Below are 15,235 nucleotides of genomic sequence, written 5' to 3' on the forward strand. Positions count from 1 at the left end.
GGAGCCAGACTCTTTTCAGTGGTTCCCAGTGACAGAATGAGGGGCAATGGGCACAAGTTGGAACATAGGAAGTTCCGTTCCAACATACGGAAGAACTTCTTTATGGTTAGGGTGACAGAGCACTGGCACAGGCTGCCCAGGGAGGTTGTGGAGTCCCCTTCTCTGGAGATTTTCAAAACCCGCCTGGATGCAGTCCTGAGTAATGTGCTCTGGGCAATCCTGCTTTAGCAGGGGAGTTGGACTAGATGATCTCTAGAGGTCCCTTCCAACTCTGAAGATTCTGTGATTCTGTTTATAAGTACTTCCAAGAGAAACTTAGATGTTTTTTCAGTGTAGTAACAAAATGACGAAAAAAGCAACAGTAAGAACACAAATGAGTCAGTAATCTATTGAGAATTGAGCACTGGCTATGCTAGAGGAGACTGAAATATCTGTCCTCTGGCTGTCTTGTCCAACAGAGAGTGTGAATTTGGTAGTAGTCCATACATATATCATAGGGTAACAACCAGCAAGGGTAAGAAAGCGCCAGTCATATAAAAGAGGATATTAGCTCAGAAAGAAAGGCATATGTTTCCTGTGAGTAAATGTAACGGGAAATAGAAGATCTTGGACTATCGGAGAAGAAAAGTTACAGTACTGTTGTTTTATAGGTCTGAGAGTGCAAATGGTAATGGATGGGTAGGCAGACTAAGTTGTGTTAAGGTAGAGCTGTCTTGTTTATAAAACAGACGCTGTGGCAACAGGGTCTGACTTTGTTGATCTAGAAGGTCCCCAGGAAATAGTGCGAGGCATTCATGTTTTATATGTAAGGTGCTATTAGACTGATGCCTCCAGGACCAAATAGACTGTGAAAACCTTTAGAGGTTAATCCTGAGCACATAAGGGAGATACTTGTGAGTTAAATGCAGGTTTTGGGCATTTTCCATTCTCTGTTTCCATGTGTTTAGTCATCTTGCATCCATCTATGCAGACGTCCTAGATGAAGTCTCAAAAAGACACTGCTTTGGGAGCAGTGAACTGGTGGTTCTTGTGGGGAGCAAACATTCTTTTGGGAAAAACAATTGAGCACATTATCTTTCAAAGTAAAAATAGCAAAACTTCCTTTGTTTTGTCCTCCTTCAGCTGTAGAACTTTGCTGCAGCCCCAGCCTTCATCCCACAGCTCAGAAAAATCCCACATGCAGCATAAACTAGCTTTTCCGCACACTGACCCCAAGTGACTCCCTCATTGCAGGATATCAACAAAACAGAATGTCAGCAGCAGCTGCTGCTTCTCAAAATGCTGGCAAGCGGTTGGCTAAATTGCACGTTTTTTTTTCTATTAAAAGAAAATAAACTGAAATTTAAGAAGAATATAACCAACTGGGAGGAAGATGCAAGTAGGAACTCAGTAATTGCAGTTGTAATTATTTTTTGGATATCATATTTCTAAAACATCCATGTGGAAAATTAACTTTGCTGTTAACATATCTAGTCAGCCTCTAATCTACAAATTTTAAAACTAGTTCAGAATAGCCTATAAATTTCCAATCATGAGGCTGAATCAGTGTATCTTTGCAAGGTCACAAATTGAAGAATGAGGCTCATTTGATTTCAGTGAATTGCAAAGTTGACTATGTATTACTTATAATTAAGGAATGGCCATAGCATTTTTCTAGCTGGGGGGTCTTTGTTGTCAGTACTTAGGAGCAAGATTGTGCTTTTGCTACCAGAGCATCTTCCTGTCTTACCAACATGGCTTGTGGCTGAAGGCTGCCTGAAGAACTTTTCTTGACCGGTCAGCAAAAATATTGCCAAAAAACAGTATAGAGGACTTGAACATTTTAAGTTTTTCTCTCTTTTTTTTTTTTCCCTTCTGTGTATAGTTCTGATGTGTGAATGTACTAGCAAGTGAATTAATTGGAACAGGGCTTTCTAAGTAATTATTAGAATACTGCTGGGGCAGTAGACCAGAAATTTGATTTCTAATGCTTGCATTTTCCTAGTGAAAAATCAAGAAAACATACTGCATGATTTGCTTCCAGTCAAAACAATAAAAGGTTGTATTATGAAAGCCTTAGTAAGAATGAGAATTAGAATGGACAGGTATTATATATATGTATTCAGGAGATAATTTCAAGTTAATATGTTTCAGAAAATAGCAAAAACTTGCCAATTTTCAAACAGAAAGAGAACCACCAAGTAATTTGTTAATATTCCCCCCCATATTCATATTATAGACTAATATATTATATTCATGTTATAGACTAGTATAAGTGAAAAACCTACAATTCTATTCAATGGATATTTCAGACAAAAGTGATAGTTTATGACTGAGATGTTCACGTCTGAATTGAGAATCAAATTACGTCTCTTTTAGAGCTTCAGTACATCAGCATTTACCACAATATTAATTATTAGGGAATGGCAGATAGAAATGTCATATTTTCCTGATCGTTTTAATTGTTACCGCTTATTTATGTTGTTGTGGCATTTACAAGTCCATGGTCTGTTTCAGCATGAGGCTGCGCTAAGCTAAAACTAAAAGACAGACATTTTCCCTATGGACTTCACAGAGTAAGAAAAGATATAGATGAAAGAGTGAAGGACAGAAGGGAAAGAAAATTCATCAGTTTGATGGGTATATTGTTTACATATTAGTAACTGTCTTATCGGTGGCATAATTTATGCCAGTGGCACATTTATGTTGTCACCATTCTAAATCTTTCCTTTGAGTCTGTACAATTAATTTTGCATGAGCGATCTGTTACACCTGATGCAAATGTACCGTATGCCAACTACTTAACTCACTGATGGATGAGCTGCCTCATATTTTCTGTGGCATGTCATGGGGTAGGTGTATGTAGCACTGCTGCAGAGAAGCTCAGATAGCATACTAAGGTCGGACCCCGACATACCCTATGGGAATTTGTTTGCCCAAAACCTTGATGAAAGTCTATGAAACAGTGCCACCGCATTCGAATTGTATCCGCTGTGACCTCAGTGGAATGATTTGTTGTTGTGTGTTGTTGAAATTAATTGCGGGTACTGTGGGAATGTTATGAAAAACAGCTGCAGCCCACACTTAGCCTTTGCTTTGTTAACGGTGATAAACAGGCTCCTTAAAGACATACTACGATGTAAAAGGCAGTAACGCTTAGGATGTCTGTGTAACTATGTGGAGAGCCATGCAGAGCAGCAGATGCCCAAAGTGGTCTTTCACTTTTGAAATATGCCTTACGTTCAAATAGTAATTTAGGCTACAAGTGAAAAGCTATTTGAACTCATATTAGCCCCCTTTGGCTTCACTAAAAAAGCTCCTGTGCTCTTTGAACACATTCTGGCAGGTGAATTTATAATAGATTTTTAGAAGGCCTCGGATGTGGCCTAACTCTGCATCCACTGCAGTCACCCGTAAACCTCACACTGGCCGCTTCAGGAGCCATAGTTTAGGGCAGAGTTTTGTCTGTGCTGCCCTGGAATTTGGTACACATGGCATTTGTCACAGGGAGTATTCAAGAGCATTGAAAGAGCTATTCATGACAGCTTCCTAAGCAGGTCTTGCAGTAAATGCAGTTTTGTTTTCTTTTTTTTTTTTCTTTTATATTTTGATGTCAAATTTAAAAGAATAGTTTCAAAAGAGTTTGTAGATTTTTAGATTTTTCAAAGGGTGACCTGGTGGCTAAAACAAATGACTGTGAATCTAATTTTCTACTTATTTTAAATGGGCATCTGCAATTTTTACTGTGGCCAAAATCATCTCAAATAGACCAAAGCAAGTTAGAAACATCCTTCTGAGATCATTGCTTTCTATTTTGAAAATCATTAAAAATCCATCATACCAAGCATTGTAATTACATTTTATTTGGAAAGTGTGATTTGCTCTCTCTTGATGCTTTTCTTTGCTAGTGGTGGAATGCAAACACAAGGCTAAATTCTCAAAATACTGTGTGAGAGGTGCACACAAAAAATTTTGTTTGCAGAGTAGATTGCGCGTGCATGTCTTCAGTTCAGCATCAAAAAAAATCTTTACAGTATATCTGATATTTTTCTAGCCATAGACACATACATATGTAAAAACTAGAATCAGTGCTTCTGGTTGGCTTCTTATATAGTATTCTTGAAAACCAAAAAGCCCACAATGACCACTAGAGTATTCAAAGGCAAATGGAAATTCCTGTTAGACCAAAGTTAGCTCTTGGCAAATGTCAATAATTATAAAGCAGCTCAAGCTAAGACTTCTATGAGGCTATTGTAAGATTAGAAATGGTTGAGAATTAGCAGGGAAGCTGTCTAATAAGCACTTAATGGCATGTCTTCATCTTATGTGTCATCTCTGTATCGCCCTTGTTTGCTTAACACAGGGTCTGTTTCTTGTGGGTCAAGGAGACAGCTACCCTTCCTAGACATGTGTTATTCTTCCTAGCTTACCTTCTTTAATGATGAGTTGGCTTAAGACTTAAAATTAAACAGTTGTATATAATTCACACAAGACTATTTACCATTTACAGAAATGTGATGCTACAAATTCAACTTTCAAATTGCCAGTTATGCTCCCAGTGTCAGAATACGTCAGCTTCTTTGGCCCTAGTTTAAATTTTTCCTTCAGATCTTTTTCTTCTGCATTTGTCAGTGTTTGATTATATACAAAAGATCACGGCTTGTTCAGGCTGTTCTGGCACCTGCTTTGGCATCTCTGAAATGTAAAGTTCAAGGAGAACCAGGTCTGTCATCTTGAAGGAGTCAAAAGGTTTTCTAAAATTGCATGTCTCAAACCTATAGGTGTGGTGGAATAACGTAATCCTTCAGCTGTTTTATTTTTGCTGTATTTGTTTTAGGGTGCACCTGGAATCAAAGGAGAAAAAGGTGACAGAGTAAGTCTGTTTTAAAGTCAGTCTTTCTTAGATTTTTTAATTAGACACTATGTATTTAAAAGCACAGACACTTGCTAATAAAACACTTATTTTGGTTTTGATTATTTAGGGTGACATTGCTTCTCAGAACATGATGCGAGCAGTTGCAAGACAAGTTTGTGAACAACTGATAAATGGTAAACAGTGTTGCTTGCTTTGTTTCTCATGCTAGTAATTTATTACCTTGTTTGCTAAAAGAGTAAACAGTGGTTTAAATTTAAGGTTAGAGATACTGGCCACAGAACATAACAAGAGCTTGAGTGATCTGAGAGCTGTCCGATGCCAATGAGTTGGTGGAAAAAAATGTAGCACTAAATTTTTGCCAGATCCAGATGGCTAGCTTGGTCATGAACTAATCTGTGACCTTTGGAAATACACATGCAAGTCTAATGGTCTGTACAAGGAAAGTGACTTTCCTTTTGTCAATCTGCTCCAAAATTACTTCATCTTTGTCATAAAATCAGTATACATTTTCTCATTAAACATGCCTTATCTTCAGGAGGAGGGAATTGGTGAGAAAAAGGATGGTCACTGCGAGTACTTTGCTAGCAGGAAAAGACAGATGACTGTTGGGTAAATACTGTGCGCAAAATCAGCTGTGCTATGCAAGTAAAAATTATATTTATTTGGATAAGGACTCCAAATTGAATTTCAGTCCTCTACTGCCACATGGTGCAGCTCTGCAGCCCGTGATCATGTTCTCTACAGAGGCTTTCTCTCTGCCCCCGAGGCAGCGCTTTTGCTATCAGTAGACCTGCCGAGGAGCATAGAGAGAAATGTGCCTATACATTTTTCATAATATTATTTCTATGACAAGGGCAAGTGCTGGTTGAGGTAAACAGATATACCTTCTGGATCATTAAGAGCGCTTGTGTACAGGAAGGGGGACAGTATGTCCTTTAAAATGTCTGTGGTGGCAGCTATTTAAAATGTGTCTATTAGCCATCACAGAGGAAGGAAAGTAGATTTGTGAAAGTACTAGGCTTATGAATAAGGATGTGTTATCTGAGATCTTCTAGCATCTCTTTTTTGAACATGCCTGCCCTATTTTTTTTCACATTCAGCTCATCTCTTCAGGGTTATGCTAGGACTGGCACATTACACTAATCAGGTAGGGTTAGATGTGGCCCCCCATTAGGGGCTCCTTTCTGCATAGCTACACAATGCTATAGCTTTTGTTCAGACACCTTTCTTTGGAAATGAAATTTGCCTACATGCAGAAGGCTTATAGGTACAGGCCTGTGCATCCTACAGGCTTAAGAAAGCAACTTCTTAGACTGTGTGCCACTAGCTCGACATGTGAAAAATTTATACTGTGTTTGTGGCAGCTTCAGAGCTCCGAAAGTATATCGGAATGTGATACTCCACCTTTTGAAGTGTAACGAGTCCCGTCTGTTGTTCAGAGTAGAAACTCTAATTAGAGCTGTGATGGCAAGAATATTGTAAACAAATGCTTGTGACTTCAATTGCTTTAAAATTAATTTTTGTTAATATTATGGGCTTCCAGAATTCGCCTTACCTGTCTTCCCTCCCTACTCCATTTATGTTTATCCAGAATTTTCTTATCAGACATTCATCTTAAGTCTTCCTAATTCATCTGTACCAGTTCACTGCTAATTTATTGAATGGCAACAAGGATAGGATTTAACAAAGAGAGATAATTTGTTATTCTTTCCCACTCTGATAAAAGACTTTCACTCATTTCTCATGGTTTATTGAACCATTTTTCTTTGCTTTTAAAGGTCAAATGAGCCGGTTCAATCAAATGCTGAATCAAATCCCGAATGATTATTATTCAAACCGTAACCAGCCAGGGCCACCAGGACCACCTGGTCCCCCAGGAGCTGCTGGGACAAGAGGAGAGCCTGGACCTGGAGGAAGACCAGGATTCCCAGGACCTCCTGGGGTCCAAGGACCACCCGGTGAAAGAGGTAAGTAAATTCTGAGGCAGCTGTATATTTCACAGTGGACATAGTGCAGAGGCTGACAGAGGAGCAGTCCGATCCCTTTACCATGTCAGACTAGGAAGTCCCCACCTAGCCATAGCCTGTTAGGGCAGTTGGATTGCCCGAAGGACGTTGATGTTCTTGAGAACAAGGTTAGTTACATCAGTTCTTTCCTCTGTCTCTCCATTGCTCATGTTTCATGAAACACAAGTTGGTACAACATTTTGGCTGCTGTCTCAGGCTTCCACAGGATATCCCAAGAAAGTGAATGTTCTCAGAACTCTTCTGGTGCTAAACAAAACAGCTACATCTTGAAAGGGTGTTTGGAGTAACACAACTCTTTGCAGAACAGAACTCTGAGTAAGAGAGAAAATGAGTCATTATCAAGAATAAAAAGTAGGAGTTGAAAGAATTAGGTGCGTGTCCTTGGCTCTTTGCAGTACTCTGAGAGAGGGAAGCAACTCTGAACTGAGTTTGAGGATATGGGTAAACCTATTTTTTGGCTAGCTTGGGTCACTGCAATGATGTGGAGCATCTGTACTGTACTATGTTGTGGCCTTTGCTTATTCCAGCTACTCTACTGTAGCATAGACTCAATGCTGTGTTTTCTAGCATATATTTTAGTATAATCTTTAAAACTAACTAGAAAAAAATCAAGGAAGAATGAATTTCTGAATTCTGCTTTCTTAAGCTTACTTAATCATAACTGTTTCTAAGAAAGTGTAAAGCGTCGTTTATAGCAGAAGTATGCAAGCTTGAAAATACCTTCTTGTGTGTAGTTTAAAATGACAAGGTTCTGTGGTGTTTTAAGTATCTCAAAGACTTTTTTATGTTTGAGAAAGTTTACTCACACTAAATTACCTCTGCATCCTACTTTATTTTTAGGTTAGTATATTTATATCCAAATTATTTTCCCAAATGCTCATTTGGACATCTGTACAAAACAAGGTTTGACCAGCCTTGTTACATTAAATAATGGGAACTAAATATTAATATCAATAAGAGAGCATGAAGAAATATTTGTTGATGTGGTTTCCTTCCTTCATTTTTTATTGACTTTATTTTTTTTATTTTGAAGGAATGCCTGGAGAGAAAGGCGAAAGAGGAACCGGATCTCAAGGACCACGAGGTTTGCCGGGACCACCTGGTAAATATTTCTTGTTCTATCAGATTGTAGAAAAATAGGAGAAAAAGACAACATTTCTTCATAGGGAACTAGGCTACATATGGTGAATGAACATGCTTTACTCTGTCCAGTTCATGTTTTTGACATGTATTAGAGTTTACTGGAAACCCCTACAAAAAAGGGAATTTAGAAAGATTTTTGGATGTGGCTAATAGGTATTTATCTTTATCTTGTCATTTACTCTTCTGGCATGCTTGCTTGTGTGAAAATGCATTTCATAAAAATACATTGTCCCAATATTTGACAGATATTTTCATAAGTGTTATCAGATGATACTTGTGCAGTATCTACTTCCATTTTTCACTTGTGATTACAGAACGACAAGTCGTCCCCGGACTACAAAATATTCCCACATGCAGAATTACCAGATAATAGAGTCAGATGATTTGACCATTGGTTTTGGTCTTTGTATCATGCAATTTAGTTCACTGATGCCTTGGCAGAAATCAGCTGTTTCTGCTTGCAGTTTGCTAGGCTAAACATGTTTTTTTGTTACAGGACCGGTAAGATGCTTGCAGCAAATTGTAGCCTCAGTTTCTTGAAGCTTTACTTTTCTGCTAACCATAAGAAGACTGGTTCCAAAAAAAACATTACCTCATCTATCCTGGGGCTACAGGGTAGCAGAATTAATGTACTCCTCTATTTTAATTGAAATCCAGTGTGCTTGTCTAATCTGGTAGTTTCCCTTGAGATCTTCATATCTTACGCAGAGGGGAAATAAACCAGAGAATTCATTGATGTTTCTTACTTGGCTCAAATTTTACTAACTCAGTTTCTGTGAATAAATCCTTAAGTAAGCCACACACAGGGAAGCAACTAATGATGAGTCACATTTCTAGTTTTCTTTTGTTTTTCTTTCTGTTGACCCTCATTTAGCAACAAAGTGCAAGTGTTTTCTCACCAAAGACATAGCCTAGACTGTGTAGTCTAGACAGCAGTAATGTTAGCTGTTTTATCAAGCTAGCTCATAGAGAAAACAAACCCCTAACCTTTCAATTCTAAAATTAGGTCCACAAGGAGAATCTAGAACTGGTCCACCAGGCTCCACAGGATCACGAGGACCACCAGGGCCACCAGGTCGTCCTGGAAATGCGGGTATTCGAGGTCCCCCAGGGCCACCAGGATATTGTGATTCATCCCAGTGTGCTAGCATCCCTTACAACGGCCAAGGATTCCCAGGTAGGTTATGAACAACTTGCCTTAAATAGCCTTCGCAGATGTGGCTGTTCATACTGAGCTGCTTTACATGAGACAGTCCTGCTAGCCTGGACATGATGAATCAGGAGGAAATGGTTGCAATGAGCAGGTCTGCCTCATTGTAACGTGCAGGTGTATGAGCAGTCATTTGGACTTTAATGCAGGTTTACTTGATGTTATGTGTGGTTTACTTTAAATAGGAAGTAGTAACTAAATGTTTTAGTCTTTTTTTTTTTTTAAACATAGCCAGTTAGTAGTTGATAATGTTGCTCTTAGGATTTAAGTGACCATTTTTTTCTTTTTTTTTTTTTTTTAAACATAGCCAGTTAGTAGTTGATAATGTTGCTCTTAGGATTTAAGTGACCATTTTTTTCTTTTTTTTTTTTTTTTAAACATAGACAGTTAGTAGTTGATAATGTTGCTCATAGGATTTAAGTGACCATTTTCTTCTTCTTCTTTTTTCCCCTCCATCCCCACCCCTTCCAACCGTCTTCAGAACAAGGTTGAATTCTCCATGTCTCTCTTGAAAAATAAAAAGAACGCTGTGTTTGGCAATTTCCGTGTGTCTCTTTTTGAGCAATGTCAGGATTATTTATACAAAATTGATAGCTGAAATAAAAATTTTCCTCAAAGGAAATCCATTTGGTGATACAGTGCAGACAACTGAAAAACACCAATGTCCCTACAATTTCTACTGAGTTAAACACCATGGAGTCTCTGATTAGCCCTGGGTCATATCAGTCTTCCACTCTGTGATGTAGCTCAAAACAGTAGGCTGCTTCTGGAATCAAAATAAAGGGCCACAACAGCCACCAATTTCTGACTGGAAAGATTCTAATGTATTTTAATGTAGGGATCCTGCAGGACCACAGTACTGTTAACAAATTAATATGTATGCATTGCAACATCTCAAAATTAGTGTATGTGATACTACTATTGGATATGGTTTGCTGTTAGTGTATTGTGCATGTACCCATGAAAAGAAAATAAAAGATATATATATATATATGTACACACTTGCAGACTCAGTGCTGCTGGTTAAAAAGGCAGGTGATTGTGCGTTTCTCACACAAAATTCTTATTTAAATGAAAAAGAAAGAAAACTGTACCTGTGATTCAGCAGTGTTCTCCTTTCTAGTAAGCAACTATGTATACATATATAAATATATGCCTATGACTTAACTGTTATGTATTTAGTTGAATGAAAGTATGTTTTTGCACATCAGATGGACTTTTAAAAGACTAACATCATCTTTGACCTGTTTCAGGTTTCGGCTAACACATTTTCTAAGTCGCCAGTGCTGCTTACAGTTTGAATACATGAAAATCCTGTTTCTGAGATGTTTGCGCACGTGCTTATTAGAAAATGAGTCCGTATGGATATTTCACCACGGATATGGTTTTTGAACCATGTTGGCCTCATAGAATGGGGAGATTCTTTTTACTAACCCAACTCATGAATGAGATAAAGGACAGTGATGTCAATTCATTAAGCCTGTTGCATTTCAATAATAAAATAGACAGTCTTTCTTTTTTAAAAAAAGATCCAGACCATCAAAAGCCTCAGTGGTGAAGGAGGCTTGTAAAACTACTAACCAGCAAAGGTAATGCCATTAGAAGAGACAGATTTAACCTGGTAAATGAGAAATGACTTATGTAAATAGTAAACTAATTGTGGCTTGTAAATGATTTGTATGGGACCGTATCCACTAAAATCTGTTAACAACTCTACGTGATGCTTTTGCATAAAAGCCTGCTGCTGCTTGCTGTATGCCGGAATAACATCTTTGACAACTTATGAAATCTACCTGTCTGTTGCTCGTTACCAACATGTCTGAATCGGGGCATGTGCCTTTTTTTATATGTAATCTTGTTGGATTCTGTAACTGCAGTTATAAATACCAAAGTTTTATAATTATTTTTCTTCTGTTTTGCTGTAGTTTTTGGTGTTCCTGAAGCACCAGCTGTAACTCGGTTTGTTACGAGGAACAGCACGAGAAAATGACATGTACTGTATATTGCCGCTGGTGATAGTTATGTCTACACTTACTTTCCCATTCTCAGAGAAAATTAGTATATGCCAACCCACCTGTTCATTTTACCTGCTCCGTGTCTTCTATTAATTATGTAGTTTAAAATAAAGTCCAGTGCTTGGATTTACTGAAGTAGCTGTAAAATAATATTTTTATTTGATTTGCTTTGTTGTTTTTTTTCTTTTACAATAATTGGTTCCTTGCATAATTTAAGACTCTTTCTGCAATATTTTGTGTATTATAAATACAAAGCCTTTCAAAATGACTTTTAAATTTTTTATTATTTTACTGCCAAAAAGTATTGATGAACAAAACTGAAAAATACCCCCAGTGAACTATTAATTTATATATTTATTATATGGAAATAAGGTTGAACTAACATTATGTAGACAAACTAACTTTCGTTGTATTTGTGGATTCAAAGACATGCGATAACTATTATGTTCAATCGGACAACTATTTTCAACCAGAACCATACGTGCCTGAAAGTGGACCCTATCAACCTGAAGGTGAACCCTTTATAGTACCTATGGAGTCAGAAAGGAGAGAGGACGAGTATGAGGACTATGGAGTTGAAATGCATTCACCAGAATACCCTGAGCACATGCGCTGGAAAAGATCACTGTCAAGAAAAGCAAAACCAGAACCATAAAAGATCTGTGTCTTGTTTTGGTTTTTTTGGTTGGTGGTTTTTTGGTTTTGCTATGCTTGCATTTGCAGATACACACAGGGCGAGTGCATCATTTGTTTTGCAATGTAGCTTTCCGGTCTTTACATATCGGACGCATCCCTGTTTTGTATCTTGCTTATGTGGGGATAGCAACGTTTGTACCTAGAGACTTCATATTGCTCTGGAAACGCTTGTAAAATACTTTTGCTTATAGTGGCTGCGTACAGGTTAATATGTGCATTCAGTTATCCCAGTGCTGCATTTTCATTAAAATAATGCAAAAACAAATGAATTAAAAAAACAAACCAAAACAAAACCAAAAAACCAAACCAAAAACAACCATAGAGCTGCTGCAAGTTTTCTAAGGACTGTCTGCTTTAGCTCTACATTTTTCTTCTTTTTCAAATGCATGTTTGCAGTTCAGTCAGATCACAGGTCTGCATTATCTAGTTAAAAAAGAAAGAAACAAAAAAATCCCTCTCCTTCCAATATAAATGTCATTTTCTTCTATTCTTAGTTACACTTTGCAGAGCATATACTGCTCTTATACATCTCCTTTAAACACTACAAACATTAAGTAGCTGAAATCATTGTATCAACTGGATACAGTTTAATAATGCCTGAAATCTCCTTGTTTGTAGACACAGTAACATTTATGCCAAATTGCAGTCAATCCTGCAGAGATGGAATTGCATGTTTATGTTGTATATTTAGTATGGATTTTTTTTTTTTCAGAATACAATGTTTCTTAGTTATCAAAAGCAGTTGGAAATTGTTTGCAAGACTATGGATATAGAATTGCTGCTTTTATATTTTAACTGCAAATTGTGAATTTCACTGCCTTATATTATTTATTTCTGAAATGAAAGAGGCATTTTTCAATAAAACTACTGAAAATTTTTATGTGTATATTCATTTTTTGAAAGGTACTGTGAGACTGATGTGTGTGTATTCTATTAGTATTATTTATTCAATCGTTTGTAAATTCTGGGTACCCCAAATCAATTAGAATGGGAATAGTCTTAGAATAGTCTTAAAATAGGTATATGGGCTTTGGTGTCTAGAGGTTGGTGGGTGAAAGCAGGATAAGCTTCCTCTGTCTAAGTTAAAAGACTTTTGACAAATTCAGTCTGCAGAGCTTTTGGTGAAGAAAGCAAAAGAGAGGCTCTGAGCTTCAGTTGCTGTCTTTTTGGGGGTTTCTGGTGGACATTTGTTACAGAGAGACAGACTCTTTCCACCTGAGGAACTACTTGGACTGTAGCGAGTACCTAAAGCCACAGGAACTTTTAATTCCTCATGTGCTGTGAGAGTTGTAGCCATGGCAGCACTGTGTGCAGTATTGGCAAATAGCTCCCTCGAGAAAGTGGGTGTCTGGTCTTCGCTGAGCTACATCCTGCTGGGACCGTACGTGAGCTGGCTATGATCTTCTCAGGAGGTCACCTATACTTGCACAAGCTTTGATCACAGTGATGGCTGTGATGTAGCTTTACCTACAGAGGGTGACAGGGATGATTTGGAAAAGAACAACAAAACTGCAGAGGAATCACCTGCTAACTGAGGAGGAAAGAGTGAACTGATCCTTCCTATCCATGGTACCATAACCAAGGTCTGTCTTAGAAGTAGAAATGACTTTCGCCATAGAACCCAGAGCAAAGCCTTTTGATGTCATTGGGAAATCTGGGAATGCCATTTCTTAAGATCATGCAAGATATCTGGCACAGAAGTGAAGCTAGACGTGCAGGCTGGCAGGTCACTGAATTTTACTCTGCACTGGAAGCTGCATGACAAATTTTAGTGTCCACAAATGGAAATTATATAACAACTTGATAGACTGCCTGACTGGTGATCAGTGAAATGAAACTGAAAGAAATGGCATTTCAAAGAGTGATCCCGATTATAGACATATGCTTTTTAGAGTGGAAGAGAATAATTCTGGGCTGAACTGAGGAACATTTAAAGGAGAATCAAAGTCATTGATTCTTTGTTTTCTTCTAACTGTGGAGAGTTAAGTAACAAACACGTCCTGCAGTTTGATGTGCAATAAAGAAATGCATGTGTCAGGCAGAAAAAAAGTTGCTGATAGAAATTTGGAGAAATTACTAAAATGTACATCCCTGGAAAGATGATGGAACGGCTTGTTCTGGGTGTCATCTCAAAGCACCTGGATGAAAAGTTTATTGGAAGTAGTCAACATGGATTCACCAAGGGGAAGTCATGTCTGACTAATCTGATAGCATTCTATGATGAAGTGACTGGATGGGTGGATGAAGGGAGGGCAGTGGATGTTGTCTACCTTGACTTTGGCAAGGCTTTCGACACTGTCTCCCACATCATCCTCGCAGGCAAGCTTAAGAAGCGTGGGTTAGATGAATGGACAGTGGGGTGGATTGAGAACTGGCTGACAGGTAGAGCTCAGAGGGTTGTGGTTAGTGGTGTAGAGACTAGTTGGAGGTCAATAATGAGTGGTGTCCCTCAGGGGTCAGTACTGGGTCCAGTCCTGTTCAATATATTCATCAGTAATCTGGATGAAGGGATAGCGCAAGTTTGCTGATGACACAAAACTGGGAGGAGTGGCTGACATGCCTGAAGGCTGTGCCACCTTAAAGCATGACCTGGACAGGCTGGAGAGTTGGACAGAGAGAAACCTTATGAAGTTCAACAAGGGCAAGCGTAGGGTACCGCATCTGGGGAGGAATAACCCCATGCATCAGTACAGGTTGGGGGCTGACCTGCTGGAGAGCAGCTCTGTGGAAAGGGACCTGGGAGTCCTGGTGGACAACAGGATGACCATGAGCCAGCAATGTGCCCTGGCGGCCAAGAAGGCAAATGGCATCCTGGGGTGCATCAAGAAGAGTGTGGCCAGCAGGTCGAGGGAGGTCATCCTCCCCCTCTACTCTGCCCTGGTGAGGCTGCATCTGGAGTATTGCATCCAGTTCTGGGCCCACCAGTTCAGGAAAGACAGGGATCTGCTGGAGAGGGTCCAGCAAAGGGCTACAAAGATGATTAGGGGATTAGAACATCTCTCATATGAGGAAAGGCTGAGGGACTTGGGTTTCTTTAGTTTAGAGAAAAGAAGATTGAGGGGGGATCTTATTAACTCTTACAAACACTTAAAGGGAGGGTGCCAGCGGGATGGGAGCAGTCTTTTTTCAGTGGCACCCAGTGATAGGACGAGGGGTAATGGGCACAAACATGAACATAGGAAGTTCCATCTTAACATGAGGAGGAACTTCTTTACTTTGATGGTAGTGGAGCACTGGCACAGGCTGGCCAGAGGGGTTGTGGAGTCTCCCACTCCGGAGACATTCAAAA

General features: G+C 38.8%; 1 protein-coding gene across 1 annotated transcript in view; it reads left to right on the plus strand.

Annotated features, from left to right (window-relative positions):
- COL12A1 (collagen, type XII, alpha 1) overlaps nt 1-12,823 on the plus strand; it is a 101,324-nt gene extending 88,501 nt beyond the window's left edge. The window contains 6 exon segments of the mRNA XM_009895757.1: nt 4,817-4,852; nt 4,962-5,028; nt 6,634-6,822; nt 7,916-7,984; nt 9,032-9,202; nt 11,724-12,823. Of these exon segments, the coding sequence (XP_009894059.1) occupies nt 4,817-4,852; nt 4,962-5,028; nt 6,634-6,822; nt 7,916-7,984; nt 9,032-9,202; nt 11,724-11,905 (714 nt within the window). The 3' untranslated portion in view covers nt 11,906-12,823.
- The last annotated feature ends 2,412 nt before the right edge of the window (nt 12,824-15,235 follow it).

The sequence above is a fragment of the Charadrius vociferus genome, unplaced genomic scaffold (genome assembly GCF_000708025.1).
Source record: "Charadrius vociferus isolate BGI_N301 unplaced genomic scaffold, ASM70802v2 scaffold362, whole genome shotgun sequence".
NCBI classification, from domain to species: Eukaryota; Metazoa; Chordata; class Aves; order Charadriiformes; family Charadriidae; genus Charadrius; species Charadrius vociferus.